General features: G+C 40.9%; 1 protein-coding gene across 50 annotated transcripts in view; it reads right to left on the bottom strand.

Moving 5' to 3' along the window:
- Positions 1-1,295: 1,295 nt before the first annotated feature.
- TCF7L2 (transcription factor 7 like 2) overlaps positions 1,296-20,259 on the bottom strand; it is a 358,366-nt gene continuing 339,402 nt past the window's right edge. For 11 of the 50 annotated variants that reach the window (XM_078643793.1, XM_078643808.1, XM_078643817.1 and 8 more), the window contains 5 exons: positions 19,773-19,880; positions 17,156-17,204; positions 16,605-16,655; positions 15,507-15,579; positions 1,296-3,524 (listed from right to left, as the gene is read on the bottom strand). In XM_078643793.1, coding sequence (XP_078499919.1) covers positions 3,089-3,524; positions 15,507-15,579; positions 16,605-16,655; positions 17,156-17,204; positions 19,773-19,880 — 717 coding nt within the window. In that variant the 3' untranslated portion in view covers positions 1,296-3,088. Of the gene's footprint in view, positions 3,525-10,894; positions 10,920-13,647; positions 13,775-14,867; positions 14,941-15,506; positions 15,580-16,604; positions 16,656-17,155; positions 17,205-19,760; positions 19,881-20,259 lie in introns of those variants that run through there. The other 39 variants (XM_078643794.1, XM_078643791.1, XM_078643790.1 and 36 more) reach the window with 16 other exon arrangements.

Below are 20,259 nucleotides of genomic sequence, written 5' to 3'. Positions count from 1 at the left end.
ACCTAGTACTAGGCATAGGTAAGAGACAGAGAGCAGACTGAGAAGGAAACATTTACCAGTAAATCCTGGGTCATGTGGGGCGAGCTGTAGTTGTATTTCTACTTCGTATACCTCTCTCACTTACTTTCGTGACTTTCTTACCTACTGGCTACAGCACCAAACATTGCCTTTTTCCATTTGGAGTCTCCTTTACGTCTAGTAAATATTTTTAAGTATTCTGACAAGTAAGGCTTGACTGATCAACAATGCACAAATTCAAGATGTTCAAACTTTTTACATGAACCTCCAACTTTATGCTTTTTTTGATTCTCCACTTGGGAAATTCTCCTTTCACCATTTCAATTTCAACATTGTTCCTCCAGGTGGTCCAATCTGTGGTGGCCTGACAAGCTGAGGGCCTTGCCCACTCCAACAGGTTTCGCAAAAAATCTTGGGAGTACTCATTGATACAAAACAATTGTGCGATTTACAGGTAAATAGGACAGTCTCTACCTGTTTTGGGATAATTTAATCCCTGAGAAAAGTATTTCGCTTCTTTCCTATTCAGGCATGAAAACAAGTGGCTCTGGCACTAGTGATGTCCCAAAAACACAGTCTGTCTCTGGGGGATTCGGAAGCTCAATTGGCTCCCTGTGAACAAGCAAATTACCTTTAATTCTCTTTGCTTGGTTCACAATGCCCTTGATAACAGAGGCCCTAACTAACTCTGGAATCTATTTCAACGCTACATTCCCTCTAGACAACTTCGATCCTCCGGCAAACCTCTCCTAATTACTCCTAGGTATAGAAGATCAGAATGGAGAGGCAGAGCTTTTTCAGTGGTGGCATCCACGTTGCAAAACTCGCTTCCCGATTAATTTCCAGTCTCCAATCTCATGCCTTATTTCGTAAGGCCTTAAAGACCCGGCTATTCACTTTGTAACGGCCATCAGGCAGCTCCTTCTTATTTATCTCCCTTCCGAAGACTAACTGCTATCAACGCCTTGACGCCTTTTGGCATTTGTTGCGCTTTACAAATCTTTTTCATTCATTCATTCATAATAATTAAGAGTATTTCCCCACAGTCACACAAGTATTTTAACACGGACGCCTGGTCCCCATTTGAATAGGCTTTATAAACAAGAACAGCAAATGGGGTATCCAGCTTTTAGTCACCACTTCAGCCCACCAACCCTGCTTGTAGCTTCTTCCGATATTACGTGTCCTTCACACGATCATGTTTGCAATTGATATGACACGAATTTACCACCAAACTCCTTGGCCATCAACTGGCTGCCAGACCAAACACGAAACAATTTATTTCTGCACATACTAAGTTGCTTTTTATTAATCCAGAACTGCATGCTACAGATACTGTACAGCATGAACATTTATTCATTACAAAAAAAATATAATAATAATAATAATGATGGCCTGAAAACCATTCGAAATTAAAATCGGAATAAGAGCATTAAAACAGAACAGTAACATCACAGCTGTTAGGAAACATTCAAAGTATTCACAATAAAAAATGTTATAGTTAGCATCTTAATAAACCAGAGGAAAGAAAATCAGACATTTTACAATCGCTTCATGTCAACTACAGTGGCACTGGATGTGGGGGCGTCCAGCTTTTACAGCCTTTCATTTGCAACATCAACATGCCTAGATTTTTTTTTATATTATTACGTTTTCTACCGGCCTATTTGTCGTAGTTGTACATAAAAAGTGGCAGTCTTTTCCATATTTAAATAGAATTCCAATGTACATCATTTTGGCCCTCAACGGTCGTTACCTCTTCATTTTAAATGCTGTCCAGTCAATCCGCTACCCAAAGAGATCTGTTATAGTAGACGATAAAACTACATACGTCATCTATGTAACATCACAGCAAAACATGAGGAACAAAAAATGCACAGCGTTAAAAAGGGGGAATTGAGTTTGGAGGAGGTAGCAGGGAAAATGTCGGGCTGGCGATGAGACATTTGGCACATGAAAATGTGGAGATTGTCCAAATGGTGCGGGGAGTTCATTGTTGCTCCTAAAAGGGGCCTCCTTTGCAGGCTACTGCTTCTGAAACAGTAAGTGTAGATTTCCCTTAAGGGCGGTTCAAGTCTTAATTCATGAAATGGCTTTTAAAGCTTTCTATTCTCCTTCGTTCTTCATACTGTGGGTCCTTAATTAATGCAGCTGTTCTGTCCGTTTGGTGGAGACTGTTTCATACAGCAACATAAAATTACAAAAAAATATATATACATTTTTATATATATATAAACTTAAAAACCTTGTACAAATGAGTTGCTATATATTTATAAGATGCTTACGCTAATAAAAGAAAACTTTGTACAATATTCTGAGGAAAGGAAAACATTTAAAAACAGACGACGTACAAATACAACAAGCAAATTCTAAAGCAATAAATACTACTGGTCCAATAGCGCTGTCATTACTTTTTTTCCCTTTTACATTATTTTTTGTAATTGAATGTTTCACATAGCATCCCCCTCGAAGAAAAAAAAAACACACCACCATGAAACGAGGCATATTATCACGTCCTTTTGTTACCTCTTAATTTTTCTTTCCTGTACATTTAAACAATAATGAGTGACAATCACAATGAAAGTTGTTTCACACAAGAAAAATTGGCGGCACTGCATTCAGTGTGCCCTTATAGGTTACAAATCAGATGTAAAATGATTGGTTCGCAAGCTCGTATTTAATACAAATAAAAAAGAACCAACTTCTTCCTAACAAGGGCTGCTTCAAAGATGCATGTTTTCTTCGTCTTCCCTTCAATGAGTCTTTAATAATAAACTATCAGAATTACTAACAGTTATGTGTACATATATATATATATATATATTTTCGTTTTTTCCGAAACGCTACAAAGACTTTAAAACAGCTGTTGATAAAAATTTTGGCAGAATCATGAGGCTCTTGAAATCTACATATTTAAAAGGAAACATTGAAATAACGATGGGTCAAATATTGACCAATGAACTTGATAAAACATCAACGAAAATAGCCTGTGTGGCACAAATAATATTAAACAATAAAATAAAATTACAAATAATAAAAAAAAAAAACAAGACCAATGTCCAGGCTAAAGCTATTCCAAAGACTTAGTTACGAGTGAAAGTGGCTGAGGGTGTGGCATTCCTGCCAAAGAATGATGGGAATGCAAGGACGACGTTGATGGTTGCACTAAGGACGCGGATGGCAGTAGTGACGACTGTAAAGAGTGAGGCAGATGATGGTCTAATCCCCCATTTTGACAACTGGTAGCAGACAGGGCGCCGGCTTTGCCCACAGGACTATCCGACAGGCCTAAAGAGGGGGGCAGCATGGAGAGGCGTGCCAGGGGGTCGGGTTTCAACGTCAGTGAGAGCGGCTGGGTCTGTTCAGTCTGTGATAGTGAGTCTCTTGGAGGGGAGTCCAGCAGGTCAGGGGAAAGAGGAGGAGAGTCTAGTAGGCTTCCATCTGAAGAGGGTGGGCTGATGCAGCTGCCTTCACCTTGTATGTAACGAATGCACTTTTTTTTTCTCCTAGAAACAGGGGGAAAGAGTCATCTGTAAATAAAGGGCAAAGACAGTGAAGGAGAAAATCATATGGACAAACAACAAATACCCAACCCAAACTAGGCAAACCACCCGCCAAAATAAATTAGCTGTTTCACACTATGATGGGGGACTCTATGCAGCTACCCTACGTGGTCATGCAAGTTTACTCTCACACTAAATGATGTTTTGTGAGGAAAAGGAATGAGGAAGGCTGCAACATCCAACATTATATGAGAAGGTTCACTTTCCATCAGGTATCTCATTAAAATGCCAAAGCCTGCACTCTTGAGCCGCACTTGGAGGTGGCTGCAGTGCACCTACCTACACATGTAATAGATACAATTTCTCCAAGGGTGGATTGTACCTCAACATATCATGGCACTGTATGCGACAATTCAGTTGACTTGGTCAATAGTTTTTTTTGCCTATTTTGGGCAATGAGAAGTACCTCCCGTTAGTTTATGAGGGCTGTACAGGCGGGCCGTAATAGGCTAGACTTTCACACTTAGCTGTAACATGTCTTTCTAAAATTAATAGTCAAGATGTGTGCATTTTTTAGGAGTCTGGACTTTTAACGTAGGGTTTTCCTCCTATCGCGAATTTTCTGCTCCAATGTGGTACAGGCTGAAATTGCTTCGATCCTGTGGTAAAAAAATGTTGATGCCTACAAGTTACTGGTGAATTTTGTGCCGATGTTCAAATGAGTGACATGGCTACATTTTTGTTTTGTTTTTTAATAGTGAACTAATGTGCAAGATCCAGCTTCTTAATTTCTAGTCTTTTATTTTTCTGGTACATTGGAAAGCAAGTCCTCATGCTGTCCAGTGGCCTGGGTGCGAATCTCGTGTCTACAAGGCCAGCAATGTTGAATAATCATAGAAGCAGCGTGACTGAGAAACACTAGAGATATGTGTTATGTTTTATATTGGAAACAATGGCCTCAAGGTCTGGCACTTGTTGTTTGATAATGCCCCGGTGGAAAGGTTGAGGGCCCGAGGCAAATCTCACATGCCTTCCCTTTTGGTCAAGGTTTCTCCTTTAAAATGGAGACCAGCAGCCTTTCCAGAAATATTTTATTTTGATACTTACTATTAAAGTTTTAACTTCTGCCTATATATTAAAACTAATTTCAGATGTGTCTTTAGTAACTTCTTAGTAAGCGTCTTTAACACACACATTATATCCCCCTATAACTATCAATCACCTTTAGCAACCACAAAACCAACGGCAAAGGAAGTTACAGCCGACTTACAGACCCGCAACCTTAGCAAACACCTCGAGAAACTGTCTCCTCTGAAACAGCGCCCTTAGCACGATATCCTGCTAACAGACGCAACAGTGCACAGAGATAACCGGTAACCCCACACCAAACGAACACACGTCAGGGACGAGAAAAATAAAGTCAGAATCGAGAAAAGAAGAGCGGAGAGGGAGAACAGAAAAATGGCCCGAAATAACAAGAAGAACTGGTTTTAGTGGCCCGCACGTTGTTCCCTTGCAAAACATTTCTTCCTTCTAAGTCTGTCTAGATTTTTAAGGAACGACTAAAAAAGTGGCTCGCTTGGTTCGTGGTGTAATTGCGATTGAATTGTTGTAGGTGAAGCACATACCCAGCAGCCCAAGGCCCGCAATGACTTATGAGAAATAGAGGTGCTGCTTGACTTTTTTTTTGTTTGTTAAAGAAAATCGTGCTCTTTATGTGCTTCGATATCAATAGCAGGGGGAAAAGGGAGCTAGATGCATGGCGTAAAGGTCTACTCTAGCACAATTCCAACAAATACTCCAAGGCAGGCGTACGTTGGCAGGGGAAGGTTCCACTTAGAAGCCTGGGTATTGTGCAGTAGGTGACAGCCAACACCCAACAAGCCACCCTCGTGAGCCCCCTGCCCCTCCCCTTCTGACTGATCCGCCCTCCCCAAGAGACAGCCAGACTGCGGAGGCGCAGGATTTACTTGCAATTTCCTAAACAATAGTCCTATTTACATGGTATCACCCAGAAGACAGACAAATCCTTACATTTTAAGAAACTGCTATTTGCTCTAAAAGTAGAACCATTGTTTGTTTTTAGATCTGGGCTTGGCATTTAACTGGAGATAAGTGACCATACAGCACGAAGAATATTATATATCGTCCTATTATTGCTCCCCATCGAAACATTTTGGAGTTTAAAGTGTTAAAATTTCAATGGAAGCCACAACTTGGAAGACAGCAGCAAACAAGCTAGACCACTGGGTGAAATAAGCTCCGGTCTCATCACCCGAAAGGCCTGGACTGAAGTCTTTTTAGGGCAAGGCACAGCATGGTCTATTTGCCAACCACGGTCGCAAAACTATTTTGGCGCCTGAGGCATGGTCCATGAGACCTTCATAACCTCTGCCTGCCGGGGAGCGCACAAAGAGCACAGAAAAGCAAGCCTTTTATCAAGCTTTATAGGAAGGGAATGACAAAAATGTGAAGACAGAAAAAAGTGGAAAAATTTGATATTTGATCGTTTTACCAACCTTTGAAAGGAAGAGGAAATTCCGGTGTGCGAAATTACACAGCAGAATAGGTCGGGAGAGAAAAATAATCGCAGAATGGTGTAGAGAGAGAAAGAGTAGTGCAGGGCAGAGTTTAGATTTCTCAATGGCGCTGAAAAGAATGAATGGTGAATGTGTCGAGACATACACGAAATCGGTGAATGGTTTTGAAAAACGATCCCATGATACAATAAAGCCGAATAACCTAGGAAGATGGAGCCAAGTGGCAAAGAATGACCAACGGTGGTAGAGGGAGATGATGATGTAATATCTAACTACCCCTCCTTATCAAGAATGGCAACCTGATAATGATTGCCGACTGGGTGCTGGAGAAAGATGGAATGGCAAAGTAATGATGAGCAAGAGAATGGTATGAAAAATAGATTAAAAAAAGAACAAGACGTCGGAGAAATAGAATGGCATATTGTTGCTGTCAAGAGATGGAATTTCATCAAAATGCTTGGTAAGAATGAAAAGTGCAATACAGCAATGCAAGTCCGAATAGGCAACTAACTGGAGGAAAGCAGAATGGACCTTGAATCAAACAAGAAGACAGAAGGTGCTAAAGAGAAGGAAGGGCTGAACAGTTATGGAAAGATATAAATCGAGGAATGGTGCAGAGCTGGTTGGAACATCTGATGGGTACAGAGGTGACTGGTGGTGGAGCAGCTCAATGATGCCATAGAGAGTTTTTATAAAAGAATGAAGATGGGGATGGGGGTGCAGAGATGGAATAGAAACCTAGTGTTGCAGAGAGTTAAAATGACAAACCAATGTAAGCAACTTTAAAATATGAAAACTGTATTCCAAGGTGACTGAATGACAGTTCTATAGGGAAAAGATGGGTGATCAGAATTAGTCTGAACAGAGATGCTGGAATGAATGGGATTGAAAGAAGGAATAACAGAACGGGCGGCATGAAGGAGTGACAAACGTGATTGGTAAAGGTAAAATGTAAAAGAGTGGAACATAGGAAGGCAGTTGGAGGGATGTTTGAAGATATGAAATGGCAGAATGGTGTTTGGTAAGGAACAAAATGGCAAAAGAGGACAGAAGAGGCGCCTAAGAAGAAAGGCACTGGTGAGAGAGTGCCCTAATGGCAACTGGAGAGGTGTAATGGAAGAATGCTTTGGAAAGATGCCAGTAGGTAAAACACTGTTGATAAGAGTTTCAAAGGCATCTTAGATTACAGAAGAGAAGTGGAAAAGCAGATTGGTACCCGAGGAAGATGTTATGGCACAGTGATGAGAGAAGGATTAGAAGATGCTGGAGATATAGCATGCAAGAATGGTGGTGGGGAAGTTGGAATGGCAGACTGGTGATGAGAGGAGGATAGATGGAGAATGACGCTGGAAAGAGGTGAAATGGTATGCTCAAAGCAGGAACCTATTCTTTATGCTAATCTCACGGTTCTTTTGTGTTTGTTTTTCGAATAAAGCGCTTTTCATTTTGAAACCTTGCCATTAACAATACCATGTAGCAGAACTGTAGCTTGGTACAGCTGCAGATAAAACTGACCTCTCTTAAGGAAGAACATGCTTTACGGCACCGGAAGAGATTGCGTATTTACATTTTATATATCAGTCAAATAGCTCAGCCGGCTATTGTGCCTAGTGCAGAGATCTGTGAGTGACTTGATGTCACCAGTTTTCATCTGGTGTATCAGCCTGTGCTTTTACAGCCACTGATAGTGTCCATAAGCCTCGGAACGTCTAAGAGCCGCATAAGCACAAGTTATGAGTGTTCCAGTACTCTAAAATGTAAAAGTAATTTAGTGGGGGTACACAAAGGCGAATATTGCATATCTGGTGTCTTTTTGCAGTTTTGTTGAATTTAAACCTAACACTTCACAGATCCATCACTTCACGAGATGGGACATGTACATCAACGTGTACTGATCCCTTCAATGACCGCAGTCATAGCGTTGTACTCTTCTGTCACTTCCTGAGCATTCATCACTTCTTTAGACACAACAAACACATACAGATGTCTTTGACATCAGATATTTTACACAAATAATTTCTGTGCATACACATGCTCTTTCGCTGGCACCAGCATATTTTTAGAGGTTTTTTTGCAGTTTTAATTTGTGCATGGAAATAACATAGGCGAACTGGCCACAATGCATAGCGCCTGCATATCAGCGCCAGTGACAGCAAAAGGCAAGACAGTAGGTGTACGGTATAGAAAATATTCATCGAAGGAGGCGTTTCCCTTTCTTTAGCCAGTAGTAGATGTAAAGGTAAAAGCAAAATTGTGTTTTTTGTGTGTATGTCCGGCGACTGTGAGCGTGTATGTGTGTCTGTGAGCACCGTACATGCAGTAGCCCAGAACAGAAACATGCATCTGACTGAACAATTTTCAAATACAAGTATTTTTTACAATGTTAAAAGATCATTTGAAAAACGGCACTATTTTTTTTATTGATCTCCAACCATAGCTATACCAAATAACCCTCAGTAGCCCTTGAGCCGGTTTCTTTTTACACAAACATTAGTTCTAATACAACCAATCGGAGAGACAAAGCTGTGCTTATTAATGATGTCTATTTGCATTATTATAGTTTTTGCGTCATAACACCAAATTGTACTCTAACCTAGGGACATTTTTTAAATCTACAATTTTCTAAATACGATTTCCAAAAGTGAATTGATTATTCAAAAATGCTACTACTTGCCCAACCATTACTATGCCATCAAGAAACTTAGGCACAAGAAAGCCCGACCTGACACCTTTCTACAACCTTCTCTCAAAACTGACACCCTGGAACGGTTGTCAAATATGTTTGGGGCATCCCTCACGGCATTTTTAGGAATAAGAAATGACAAGATACACGTGGACAAATCATTTACTATCTAAACCTTCATACTTTGTTGGAAAGACAACCATCATCCAGTAGTAGCTCATAAAACTATGTACAGCGACTACTTCACTCCAGCTTGACTCTCCTAAACAATTAAATAATTGTTATAAGCATTGTAATCTTAATCTAGCTCGACCACTGGTGTAGTTAAGAGCATACATTGTTGGTTTTAACTATTTCTTCTATCGTGATGAAGGCTCTGTGAGCACAGTAAAGGAGCCGACACGTCAATATAGAATATAGTACACCTTTTGTCATACTCAAATTATTTTGACATCTGATAGTTTTTATTATGAAGGGACATATGGTATAAAAAGTGTGTGTTGCAGACCTTAATTTTTAATGTTGCTGTTTGTACTATGCTGCATTTCCATAGCTTCTAAGGTAGGTCATCACTTCTCACTACAAGTAACAATCTGTTTTTGAATCGTGGCAAACGTTCTCTGCCTTTTTTGAGCTTGAATCAAACAGCAAGGGATGTTTTATGCATCATTGCTTCATTAAAGCCTGCTCCTATTTTTAATAATCATCTAGTATTTAGATCACTTCAGTGCAAACCATGTTTTAGTGCTGCTATTGTCTGACATCTCGGGGCTACAATTCAGACCATCCCAAGAAATTGGGGGAGCGAGAGAAATAGTGGTTCTCATCTGAAATCGTTAAGCGGTGAAAGGGCAGTGTCAGTTAATTTGTTTACAATGTATCTTCTTGATTATTAGTTCAAAGTGCCTGTAATTAAAGATGCAAGCAAATTAACAAATCTTCCGTTTCAAACTCTTAGGCTTTGGGGAGACGTAGACCATGGCATTGCTGCTTACAATGTCACTGTTTGAACTCAAGTCACTCAGGCGTACTCAATGGCAAAGCTCAAAAGTTTAACACCCAGTCCTAAAATTGGAGGCCCCATAACTTTATTTAACTTTCAGGTGTAATAAAAACATGTTTTTAAGAAGGGTGTTATGGCACCCAAGGAATGACAGCTACCTATTTAGAATGAGCTTGGACTAGAGGAACACATGTATTGTTGAAACTAATATTTTATTTCAGTTTTGGAGAGCAATACGGTTTTGTTAGTGGCCTGGAGCAAAAGGCCCTCAACTCTTAAACCAGAGCACTAACAGCAGATTACAGTTACTCTTTTTTCAGTAAAGAACCCTACCACGAAGTAATGAACATTTTGAAAAATGTATTCTTTACCATAGGAACAGAAGCCCTTTCAGATCTGGACAGATATTTACAAGTGTAATACTCTATCTATTTCTAATAGGCAGTCCGCAGAGTAGCATAACTCGTGTTATAGAGAGGTGGCTAGGGTCCTTAAAGCAGGAAACGAACATAGATCAAATGCAATCAGTGTATGACTGTCTGGTTCAATAATACCACTAAGCAGTACATGCCATTGTATACTCCACCCTCCAAAGAACACATAGCTAACGTGTAAGAGAAGGGTGCACCAAGCTATGTCTTATTGCAATCCATAGACAAATCATGCACCCTGTGTGCCGTGGATACTCACTAATGGTACTCGAGGACTGATTCAAGGTGGGATTTAACCATTATCAATGGAAATGCAAATACCCCAATGAGAAGCTTTTTGTGGACATCTTTCTCAGCAATATTAATTGTCGTATTCTTAAATACCCATCTGGATTTGCCCTCAAGGATCATCTGCAAGTACCAATGCTTTACACCAACAACCTGTGGCGCTGTGTGTAAAATAAGGCACACTTTGTGTAATCCTCCACCTTACACTTAGTTTGGAAGGATGGCGGTGAACAGCCCAGGTCTGATATGGTTAACAAAATGGCAAAGCATGCACAGTACACAAAATGGTGTCTTCTCAGCTACAGTCGCACAACACATTGCACAGGTGGGGGTGTAAATGGAGACAAATGAAAATCACAAACGGGTGGGAAGGTGAGACAGGGAGCACTACACACACCGAGAAGGATGGGTTAGCTCCATATACCTACCATCACTCTAATCCAAATTCAAAGACTGCTTGTATCAGAATAAAGAAACAACAGATTTAACCAAAGTGGTTCATTATGGGAAGTTGAAATAAGAAAGAATTTAACAAGAGCTAGACTGATTCCCTCCACCAAGAAAGAAATACCTCTGGTTATTCACGGGATGACACGTGTGACCTGTAGCAGAACTTGGGCATGCTCTAACATGGGCTCCCCTTGTGATCTCCTTTGTGGTTGTGACTGGCCATCTCTGTATTGCAATCCCAACTCATCTGCAAAGATCCTATTGGGCCCACACTAGAAAGAGGTATGCAAAACCTCTATTTCCAAAACGGGAACGTTGAGCTACTCCCCCTCATACCACTGAAGGAATTCATCAGAGCAATCAAAAACCCCAGAGACACACCGGAATCATTTCAGGAATTCTTAGATTCCATCCTTGGTAGCAAAAAAACATGACAGGCCCAATCCTGGCTTAAGCAAGTTTCCTGTGGGTCTTTCAAGTGTGTTGAACTCTGGCCATCTTGAGGCAGCTGTGCAAGTTCCCTGCTCATCCTGGGAAAGAATGTCAGAGTTGGAAGAGATTTGTGCCTCCCTAAGGGATTCTCCATTGTGATTGTCTCAACTCAGAAAATAACTGATCTTTCTCTTTTAAAACAGTTGTGTAAACATTGGTATTTTTATGTCAGGTGCTCCTCAGATGAGCCTGTTCTCCAAATTGAAGCTAATGCAAACAAACTGCCAAGCTGCACTGCACAGCCTTTCAAATCTTTCTCATTGTTAAACATATCTGCCTTCTCTTCCTATCTGGCTGTAGAAATAAATGGTTATCTTGAAAAACGCCAGATTGATTTCCCATAAGTATTCTAGCCTCTATATTCCAAAACCTTCTCTCATGTTCAGAACATTAATGTTGGTTTCTGGCGCATTTTTATTTTAAAGGTGGGGTCAAGGATTCTATTCTAAAATTACTGCATACCTATCCACAAAACATTAGCAAAGACAGCAGAAATACTCAACTTTTTTAAATTGCGTTTTAACAGATGTTTGAAGGGTGATCTCTCTAGCACGTGTTTGTGAAAATTTATTTTTTGTGCTCTTACTGCTTAGCCAACATGAATTTATCAGTCGAGAATTCTGATCTCTTTGGGAGGACATTAATGTGGAAAATACCACAAACACAAGTGGAAGAGAGCCACTGAAGGTGTAAAATATTCAAGCTGCACAGATTGGTTAAAGTCAAAAGAGGAGTTTCTAACCGGAAAGTGCTGAGACTTAGATTTAAATCAAAAACATGACTGGAATCCAGATGACCCAGACATGATTTTCAGCAGGTTTGTGGCCCCTTGCAATCTTACAGAGTGTTTCTGCTACCTATAAACATGGTGTATGTGTTTGCTTCACTCAACAGTCTTCAACCCTGCTGAAAGCCCAATAACATTTTGGGAGGGTTTGAAGAGCCTTAAGGTGGCCTCATAGTTCAGTTTCTGCTCAATATATTGCCAATGTAACAGAACCATGCTATCATGTTCCTAAACGATGGCTATATTAGCCCTTCGTGTAATATTTAAGGAGAACTATGAATCAGATGGGATCACAATGCAAAATCTAAATTGGCCTCAGACAAGAAGCACAACAAGCAATTCCATGGGGGCTTCCCACATACAGGATTTCGAGAGGATCAAAAATTGCAGATGGGTCTATTGTAGAAGTTATACTGAAAACGGAAGGTGGGAATCAACTTAAATTTGTAGCCATTGCCTTTTCACAGGACGACCTGGCTGTACTAGAAAGTTTTAGATTCCAAGTCCCATTCATGAAATCAATGCAGCGGTGCATATCATCCTCTAAAATGGAGATGGAACGTGAATTTAGTTGCACACCTGGCATGCAAAGTTATGTGCTGCTGCGGTTTAACCAACCTTAATTGTTATTGTTAATTAGCATTTCTTTAGAAAAAGTTTTTTTCCACAAATGGTCTGCCACTAAACTGCGACACCTTGAAGGTTTGACCTGAGGTGGGAAAACCCCACATGTATGCCCTTCGGAAGAATAATGAATCCAACTGCTCACCTCTACGCCTCTGTTGTAATGTGTGAGGACTCTGACTGTGTGGAACAGGAGAGTTTATGAATGTCAAGGGCGTTAGTAAAATGTTTTTTTCTGCTTGAATACCTCTTTTGAGAGTTATTCACAGGAAGCCAGATCAAATTGAGATCAATCCTATAATGCTTTTAATTTAGGACAATACCGTAGATCCGTCAGGGACAATGTGTGATGAACCGTGAGGTCCTATCACCCTCGATCTCTTCATAAGAGTTTCTTTCTACAATAATAGTATGTTTGAAGTAGGAGGATGGGGAGAAAATGAACTGGGGTCAAAACATTGAAAGACTCCTTACTACAAAGCGAAGCTACGAACTCGCCAATGTAGCTATGGTTTTCAACAATGGAAACATGTCTGACAATTCAAGAGTCCTCCCTAAATCATAAACGTGCTGGAACGCTCCTCGTATATACATCTAGGGTTGCTAGAGACTATGTCAAGCAAGTGGTGCAAGTTAACACAGGGAATGCCTAAAATCCATAAACTGCAGAGGGACAGCTGCTACTTGCCCCAATTTTGGAGAATTACATGTATTTTCTGTAAGCAGTACAGAGCACAAGGTGAATATGGCATAAATGTGCAGTAAAATGTAAATACAAAATATACTGTTAATGAACTACATTGATGGTCACCATCACCCCTCACGGTACCTAGGTAAGCTGATCATCATGATGCATCATGGTATTCATTTTCACCATAGCCAGTCACTATAATGGTGCATCATGGTCGCAGCGTCAAGTGGGGATAGCGATGCGTGATGTTGGCCACCAGTGTAGCTACAAAAAAAGAATCACAGAAATCTCAGTGTATTTGTATGGGATGCTAAGAAAAAAAAGCTAAAACGTTACCCTGTATTACAAAAAAAATCCATCTGGGGCATGCATTAATGAACGCTGTTTGATGGTAATTCAGGTTACTTGTTTTGCACTGGATTTCCCAATATTGCTATAGGACTTTCACTCTTTTTCACACCTCCAGACCTTTTGATTGCCATTGTGGTGGTATGGCATGAACCTCATAGATGGTAGATGAGCCCACCAGTGCATGGTCTGAGGGTGTAATCATGCATTAAAGAGTAAAAAAAAACATTTTATAGGACAATGGCTTCCCATCTTTACAAAATGGAGTGTAAATATCAATACGCTTGCTAGTGAATAAAAGTTGCTGAGAAATCTTTTTATATTTTAGACGTAGAGACCAAAATATAGCCCCATACGCCACTGTTTGGAAAGACTGTGCTTCCTTCCTTGAGATTCAGTAATATAGGATGTACTTGGCCTTCTATGGGCCTTTCCTGCTATTGGACCCGGAGGTGCACTATCTTCCACATGCATGGTGGCATCAAATCACATCACTGGCCAATGAAGATAACACAAGTATTGGCTCAGTGTTAGAGCAGCACAGACGAGAGTTTCGAACCTGGCGGGACAGCGTAGGGACCGACTCTAAATTGACTGCCTAAAATGAGTTCCTAATACCTGAAGAGACTCTCAAGGCTACACAAATAAATAAGTGTGACCTACAATCTAGAGTAAAATCTTCAGTGACATGGCTACACAAAGCCAACTATAATGATCAGACATAAAAAGTGACCATTAGGCCACTGGGGATTCTCAGATGTTCTATGTGCCCATTGCTTGTAGAGATTCCCAGATCTTCAACAGGGACATGTCATTGGTAAACAGAAAAACAGAAGCAGGAGAGGTACAGAAATATGTTAGGGAGAGATTTGAAAGGATGCGATTTTTTTGTTGCAATAATTGTTGGAGAGGGGGAAAAGCAGAGAATAGCAAAAAAAATTCTATTTGAGAATTGAACTAAGAAAGATAGAGTGCACTCATTATATCCCAGATGCCTTCTTTAGTATACCTGCATGGCTTGCACCACAAATTCTGTCGGTCAAGCCCGAACAGTGCCCGGCACTTCTTTGGAGCATTTGCATCTGTTAGTATAAGGTAGAACAAAAAAAACAACAACAGAAAATAGTGGAGAGCTGAATTGGATGCCGAATCGAAGGCTATGGCTAACTTGTCAATCATCTCGGCTGTACAGGGCATTCTCCCCTCACCAACACACTGCACACAGGAGAATTGGCTTGGTGAAAACTGGAAGAAAACCTGACACGTGTTTGTGTGGCGGGTTTTCAAGTTTCCATTTCAAACTAAAAAAAGTTAAGGAAAAAAAAGACACAATGGCATTTTGCCATGCTCAGTGTTGTGAGATAGAAGGGAATGAGGAGGCCACAGAGGAACCTCTGGAGCCACTCTGCCAACACCCCTAAAACAAATAGCTCATCATTTGTGGTGGTGTGCCATAATAATGTATGGTTCAGATTTACATATGTTGTACATAGAGGGGTGGTGTCATGATGGCTTTGTGGCGAGTGGCGCCCCGACCTCTCAGTCCAAATCACAACACAGAGCTACAGGCGGCAGGGAGGAAAGGGGAAGGAGGCGTAAAGACCAACTGCAACCAGCGACAGCAAAGTCCCCAAACAACTATACACACCTGCAGGGGCCGCACCAGTTATTCTGTTGATCAAGGCCAAAGCGCGCTCTGCATTTCTTGGGAGCGCTCAGGTCTGAATGAGGTCAAGACAGAAGCGAGCAGAGAAAGAGAGGAAAAAAAAGGAAAAAAAGAGAATAAAATAAAAATAAAATAATTAAAGGAAATAAATCAATGAACTAGTTACTAATTGCAAAAGTATAGACTTTCAATTTGAGGCTTAGAAAGAAATGTCAAAAAAAGATATTCACGTTCATATTTATGATTTTTTTTTTATTTTTTAGATCAGCTGGTGCAATTAAAGCTGCAGTATCCCTTTCTAAAAGGACATCTCGGCCCAAGTGTGGGTTCCGCTTTTGTCTTACATTATCAAAAGAGGTGTGAGGAGAGAGACACAGAGAGAGCTGGGAACGGAAGTCTCATGCTGCACGCGCTTTTAATGTGTTTCCCACACATACCTATGTCAAAGGGTCACATTTTGACGACGCGCTTGGGGATATTGCAGCTTTGGAAACATTCAGCTTTCATCTGTTATTTTTAATTTTTGTTTAAAAAAATGCGTGCTAAAGGTAAAAGAAAAAAAAAGAGGAGCGGGCAAGAACGGAGCAAACTTGAAAGATGGGCAGGTTAGCGCCAGCAGGAAAGCCAATGACAGAGGTGTGAGAATTAGTGCGCGAGCAGAATGCCATGCGGAGAGGGCAGAAAAGGGGAGGGCGCATGCAAGCTGTTGGCAGCCAAGGTTATTTAGCGGGAACAATGAAATACAAATGCAATTAGATTAAGGAGGTTTACGGCCGAGTGCTGATATTCGGTTATCAGTCGCTTTTACAAAAGAAATACTGCATATTCAATTTGCCCAGGCACACAGAATTTCGGGTTTTACATAGAGTTCCATTCGAAAAAGTGTAAGGATCAACAAACTTCGAAAATAAGTGAGTGGTTAGAATGAACATGACCGTTATGGAACGTTTAAAAAGCCTACTCAACATGATGTATGAATTCATGTGCATTATGCTTTTAATGGCGTTAAAACGTGTTATATTATTGAATGATAATAATGTTAAGTAGTAGTATTGGAATGATTTAAAATGGAGGTAGCACCTGTGATCGGAGGAAGTGAAAGGCAAGGATTTAGGAAACATTCGTTGTGTTCTGAAAAAAAAGAACAAATTACACATAGTCGGGACATCATCATGGGTTTTAAAAATTTACAATTATTTATGAGATTGTCTATGCAGTATTTTAAAAGTTCGGGAATAAAAAAAAAAAGGAAAACCTCCTTAATATAACCTGGGGAAGCAATGTGGCCAGCGTCAGGCATGCATCGGCACACAGAAACACAGCCTGCAGTTACATCAAACGCACACAAATCCATTCACACCACTGCACGGCTATAAGACTACGACTCTGCAAGTCTGTCGCTTGTGAAAGACATTTAAACCATAAGGTGATCTTGTCATGCAATCACCAGCTACCCAACTATGTCATTTTTAAAGACTTTAACAAGGCAAAATAAAACTGATTAAAGGGAGCCCAAATGATGTAGTGAACATTTACGAGAAACAACCTAACTAGTAAGTTGTAAAGAACCCAAGGGTCACTTCAAGGACGTGAGGGCGTATGCGACGACTGGGCACACCAACAATGCTTACCATTGGTCTCCCCAGGCTGCTTGTCCCTTTTCCTCTTCTTCTTCTTGCCCTGTTGGAAGATTGGGAATCATTTATTTTGTGGAGGGAAAAAGATCATTTTTATCAAAAAACAATAACAAAATAAGCGATGGGCGCCCATTGTTTAAATTCTAATTCAGATTGTTAGCAGGAAAATAGAAACCAGCTGCACCAGATATAGAATTGCTACATGGTCCAGACCCTATGGGGCCCAGTCAGCCTTCCCATGTAAATAGACATTCGCTGCTTAGGAGAGGGCAACAGTAAGTAACTGATTTGTATTACGTACGGCACTCTGGAAGGAAAACCCTCTGTAACCATTGCAAGTGTTACACCAAGTTCACATGTCCTGAAAATGAGCTCCCATAATGCAATCCTTGCAAATCTAAGTAGGACTAAATGAAGTACTTGGGTTTACCAGTGCTGAACTGAGCCACAAGGTTTTACGACCACTTGAAGACGTGCACCCCAAGTAAGCTCAGTTTCACTAAGAGATGAGGAATTTCAGCATGTGCATTGGCAGGGTCTCATCCTGGGACAACGAACAACTAATGGAAAGAACTTTCTTGAAACTGAAGCATTTCAGGTTTGCGAACAATGAAAGGTGGTGCTCAATGGATCAGTGGTGGAAACATGCTCCATATAGCATACTGTTCGTCACCAAATCGATAAAGGTTGGTAAATGCATAATAAGCAGGGATGTGCACAATTCTTATGCATGTTTGCTGTCGAGGCACTGTGTGCAGTGAGTAAGCCAATGTACACTGGTGAAATGCTTTGGTGAGCTTTTAAAGAAGCCCTTCCTGGAGTCCTGCTACCAACCGGTTCTGTCATCACTAGAGCCCTCATATCTATCTGAAGAAGGATTCAGAGTGCAGGTTGAGTTCCACTGGTGCTAAGATGCCAGCAGCAGAAATATGGAAATCAACTGATTATGGAATACAGATAGACGAGGATTATGATTAAATGCAATAACCGTGTCATGGGTGAAACCATTGAAGCGGGGCTATCAAGTTTTCAGACTAGTGTTTGCGGATCCCCACTGGTAAAAGATTGCAAACATTAATGCCAAGGCAACCATGATTATTTTACATTTGTGTGCCTGGTTTCCTTCAGTGACTATCACACACCTCTGTAGCGGGGACGAGATGAACAGTTTCTCATGGCAAGCGAGGAACCTGGTGCAGTTCTCACATGGTGACAGCGCTTCCTACACTCATAGGGCTGCATGAAAACACTGGCAAAGTCAAGAGTACACTGAGCCCAGAGGACAAAGGAGCGCGTGCTAGAAGCCAATAAATTCCCTCCATCTCTACCACATGCTAACAACCTGCTGAACTTAAAGAATTAACAGTGTTAGTGTTAATAGGCACTTATATAGAGCACAATCAGGCATTATTAGTCCAGGAGTCCATGGTCTAATGCTGCCTAAATAATGAGCTTAAAATGCCAGACGACGGTGAAACCACACGGTTCTGCTACAGGAACACACTAGCAATACCCTTCGAATGTGCAGTACAGCGGACGCTTTGTGTATGATTTTCCATAAATGCTTGTATATCTACTGTGTGCAGCAAACAGACGTCTGTCATTATTTTGAGTTTCTAGGTAATGTGTGTATCTGTGTGGATTTCAATTTACTCGTGGCAAGCAGCACACATCCACCTGCACCTCCAGTGGCTTGGAACTTGGTTATGCACACCCTTTTTGTACAGTGTGAGAAAAATTTGCCAGAATCGCTGAAATTGATCAAAGGCGTGAAGGTTGCCAGATGATGAACAGTCCTACTAAGAAACACAGAAATGATCTGTAAAGGCCAATAGCTTGGGCTATTCTTTGACAACACATTCAGGTTTGCTTTTAGAAATACTAAAATGTTGATAGCTACCGTGTGGTTAAACCAAAAGGCACCTGCTTTTATCTGAAGACATATCATGGATCACTTAAAAACAAAGCAAAGCTTCGGCATCCATCATATTTTAAACCATTGGCTACAATAATTTGGTTATCATGGATAATTTGCTTTGCTATAGACCAAATAAGCAGTAGTTTACAAAAACAAAACGCATATTTTCGTCACTTGGCTTAGCGGTTTAAAGTGGGATAATTTGTTGATTCCGAGGCAGGATGGAAGGCAGACTGGTGTTCATGACTGTCCAGCCCTGCCCTCAGTAGAGAGGACTCATTACTCTTCTACCTTAATATAATTTTGAATTTAATTGAATTTAACCTTATGTTGCACTTGTAGGTGGCACACGTTTTGGGTTTGTGTGAAAACTGAGGAGGCAGCAGTTGGACTGGACAGCATGGGACTGTCACATGTTCAGAGCCTTATCAAGTGTCCCGCCAACAAGCGCTGCCTCCCCTTCATCCCACCGTGTGATGATTTTGGAAAAAAATGCAACTGTGCATGGAAATCAGCAAGCGGGCCAAATTAGGTTGTTAACACACATGCGTGATCTGGGAACGCGCATGGTGGCAAAGGGACGTACCGCTCAGAAGAGTTCGCCGGGATTGCAGCGTTTGGTTTTGGCAGGTATTCAACATTCCATTCTACGAGTCTACTACTGAAAAAATATCCACCTACATAGCCACCTACATAGTTATCCCGTGCGGACCAGCCGGGGTAGAGCTGCATGTGCAGCTGCCGCTCCTTTCTGGCAAGTTCGTAGTATTTTGCTTGTTCTTCTCTGGACAGGGCATGCCACTGAAAGAGAAAAAGACAAAGAAAAGAAACACTGCATAGTTAGTCACCAGTCAAAGTTTACAGCCATCTCCAGTAAGCAACTTGTAGCTAAGTCATCAGTTATGACTATTGAGAATAAGGGCAGCTCTGACCTGCACTGTGATAAGCTACAGTGATGAGAAGTAAACAATGAATGGTACTTTACTGATCAACCTAATTAAAATAATAACAATACGATTGGACAAGCAATGTAAATAGTCCACCTTACAATTAAAACCGAATTAAGAATCGCCTCCATTTCTTAAAGACAAAACTGGTGTAAAATGTATTGCTCTTTTCGTAAAATCACATTGGCAATCATTAGCGGCACAGGCCCCCAGCCTCAAAATGAGCGTTGGGT

This window comes from Lissotriton helveticus, chromosome 5_1 (assembly GCF_964261635.1).
Source record: "Lissotriton helveticus chromosome 5_1, aLisHel1.1, whole genome shotgun sequence".
NCBI lineage: Eukaryota > Metazoa > Chordata > Amphibia > Caudata > Salamandridae > Lissotriton > Lissotriton helveticus.
This window is presented reverse-complemented; position numbering and strand designations above follow the sequence as displayed.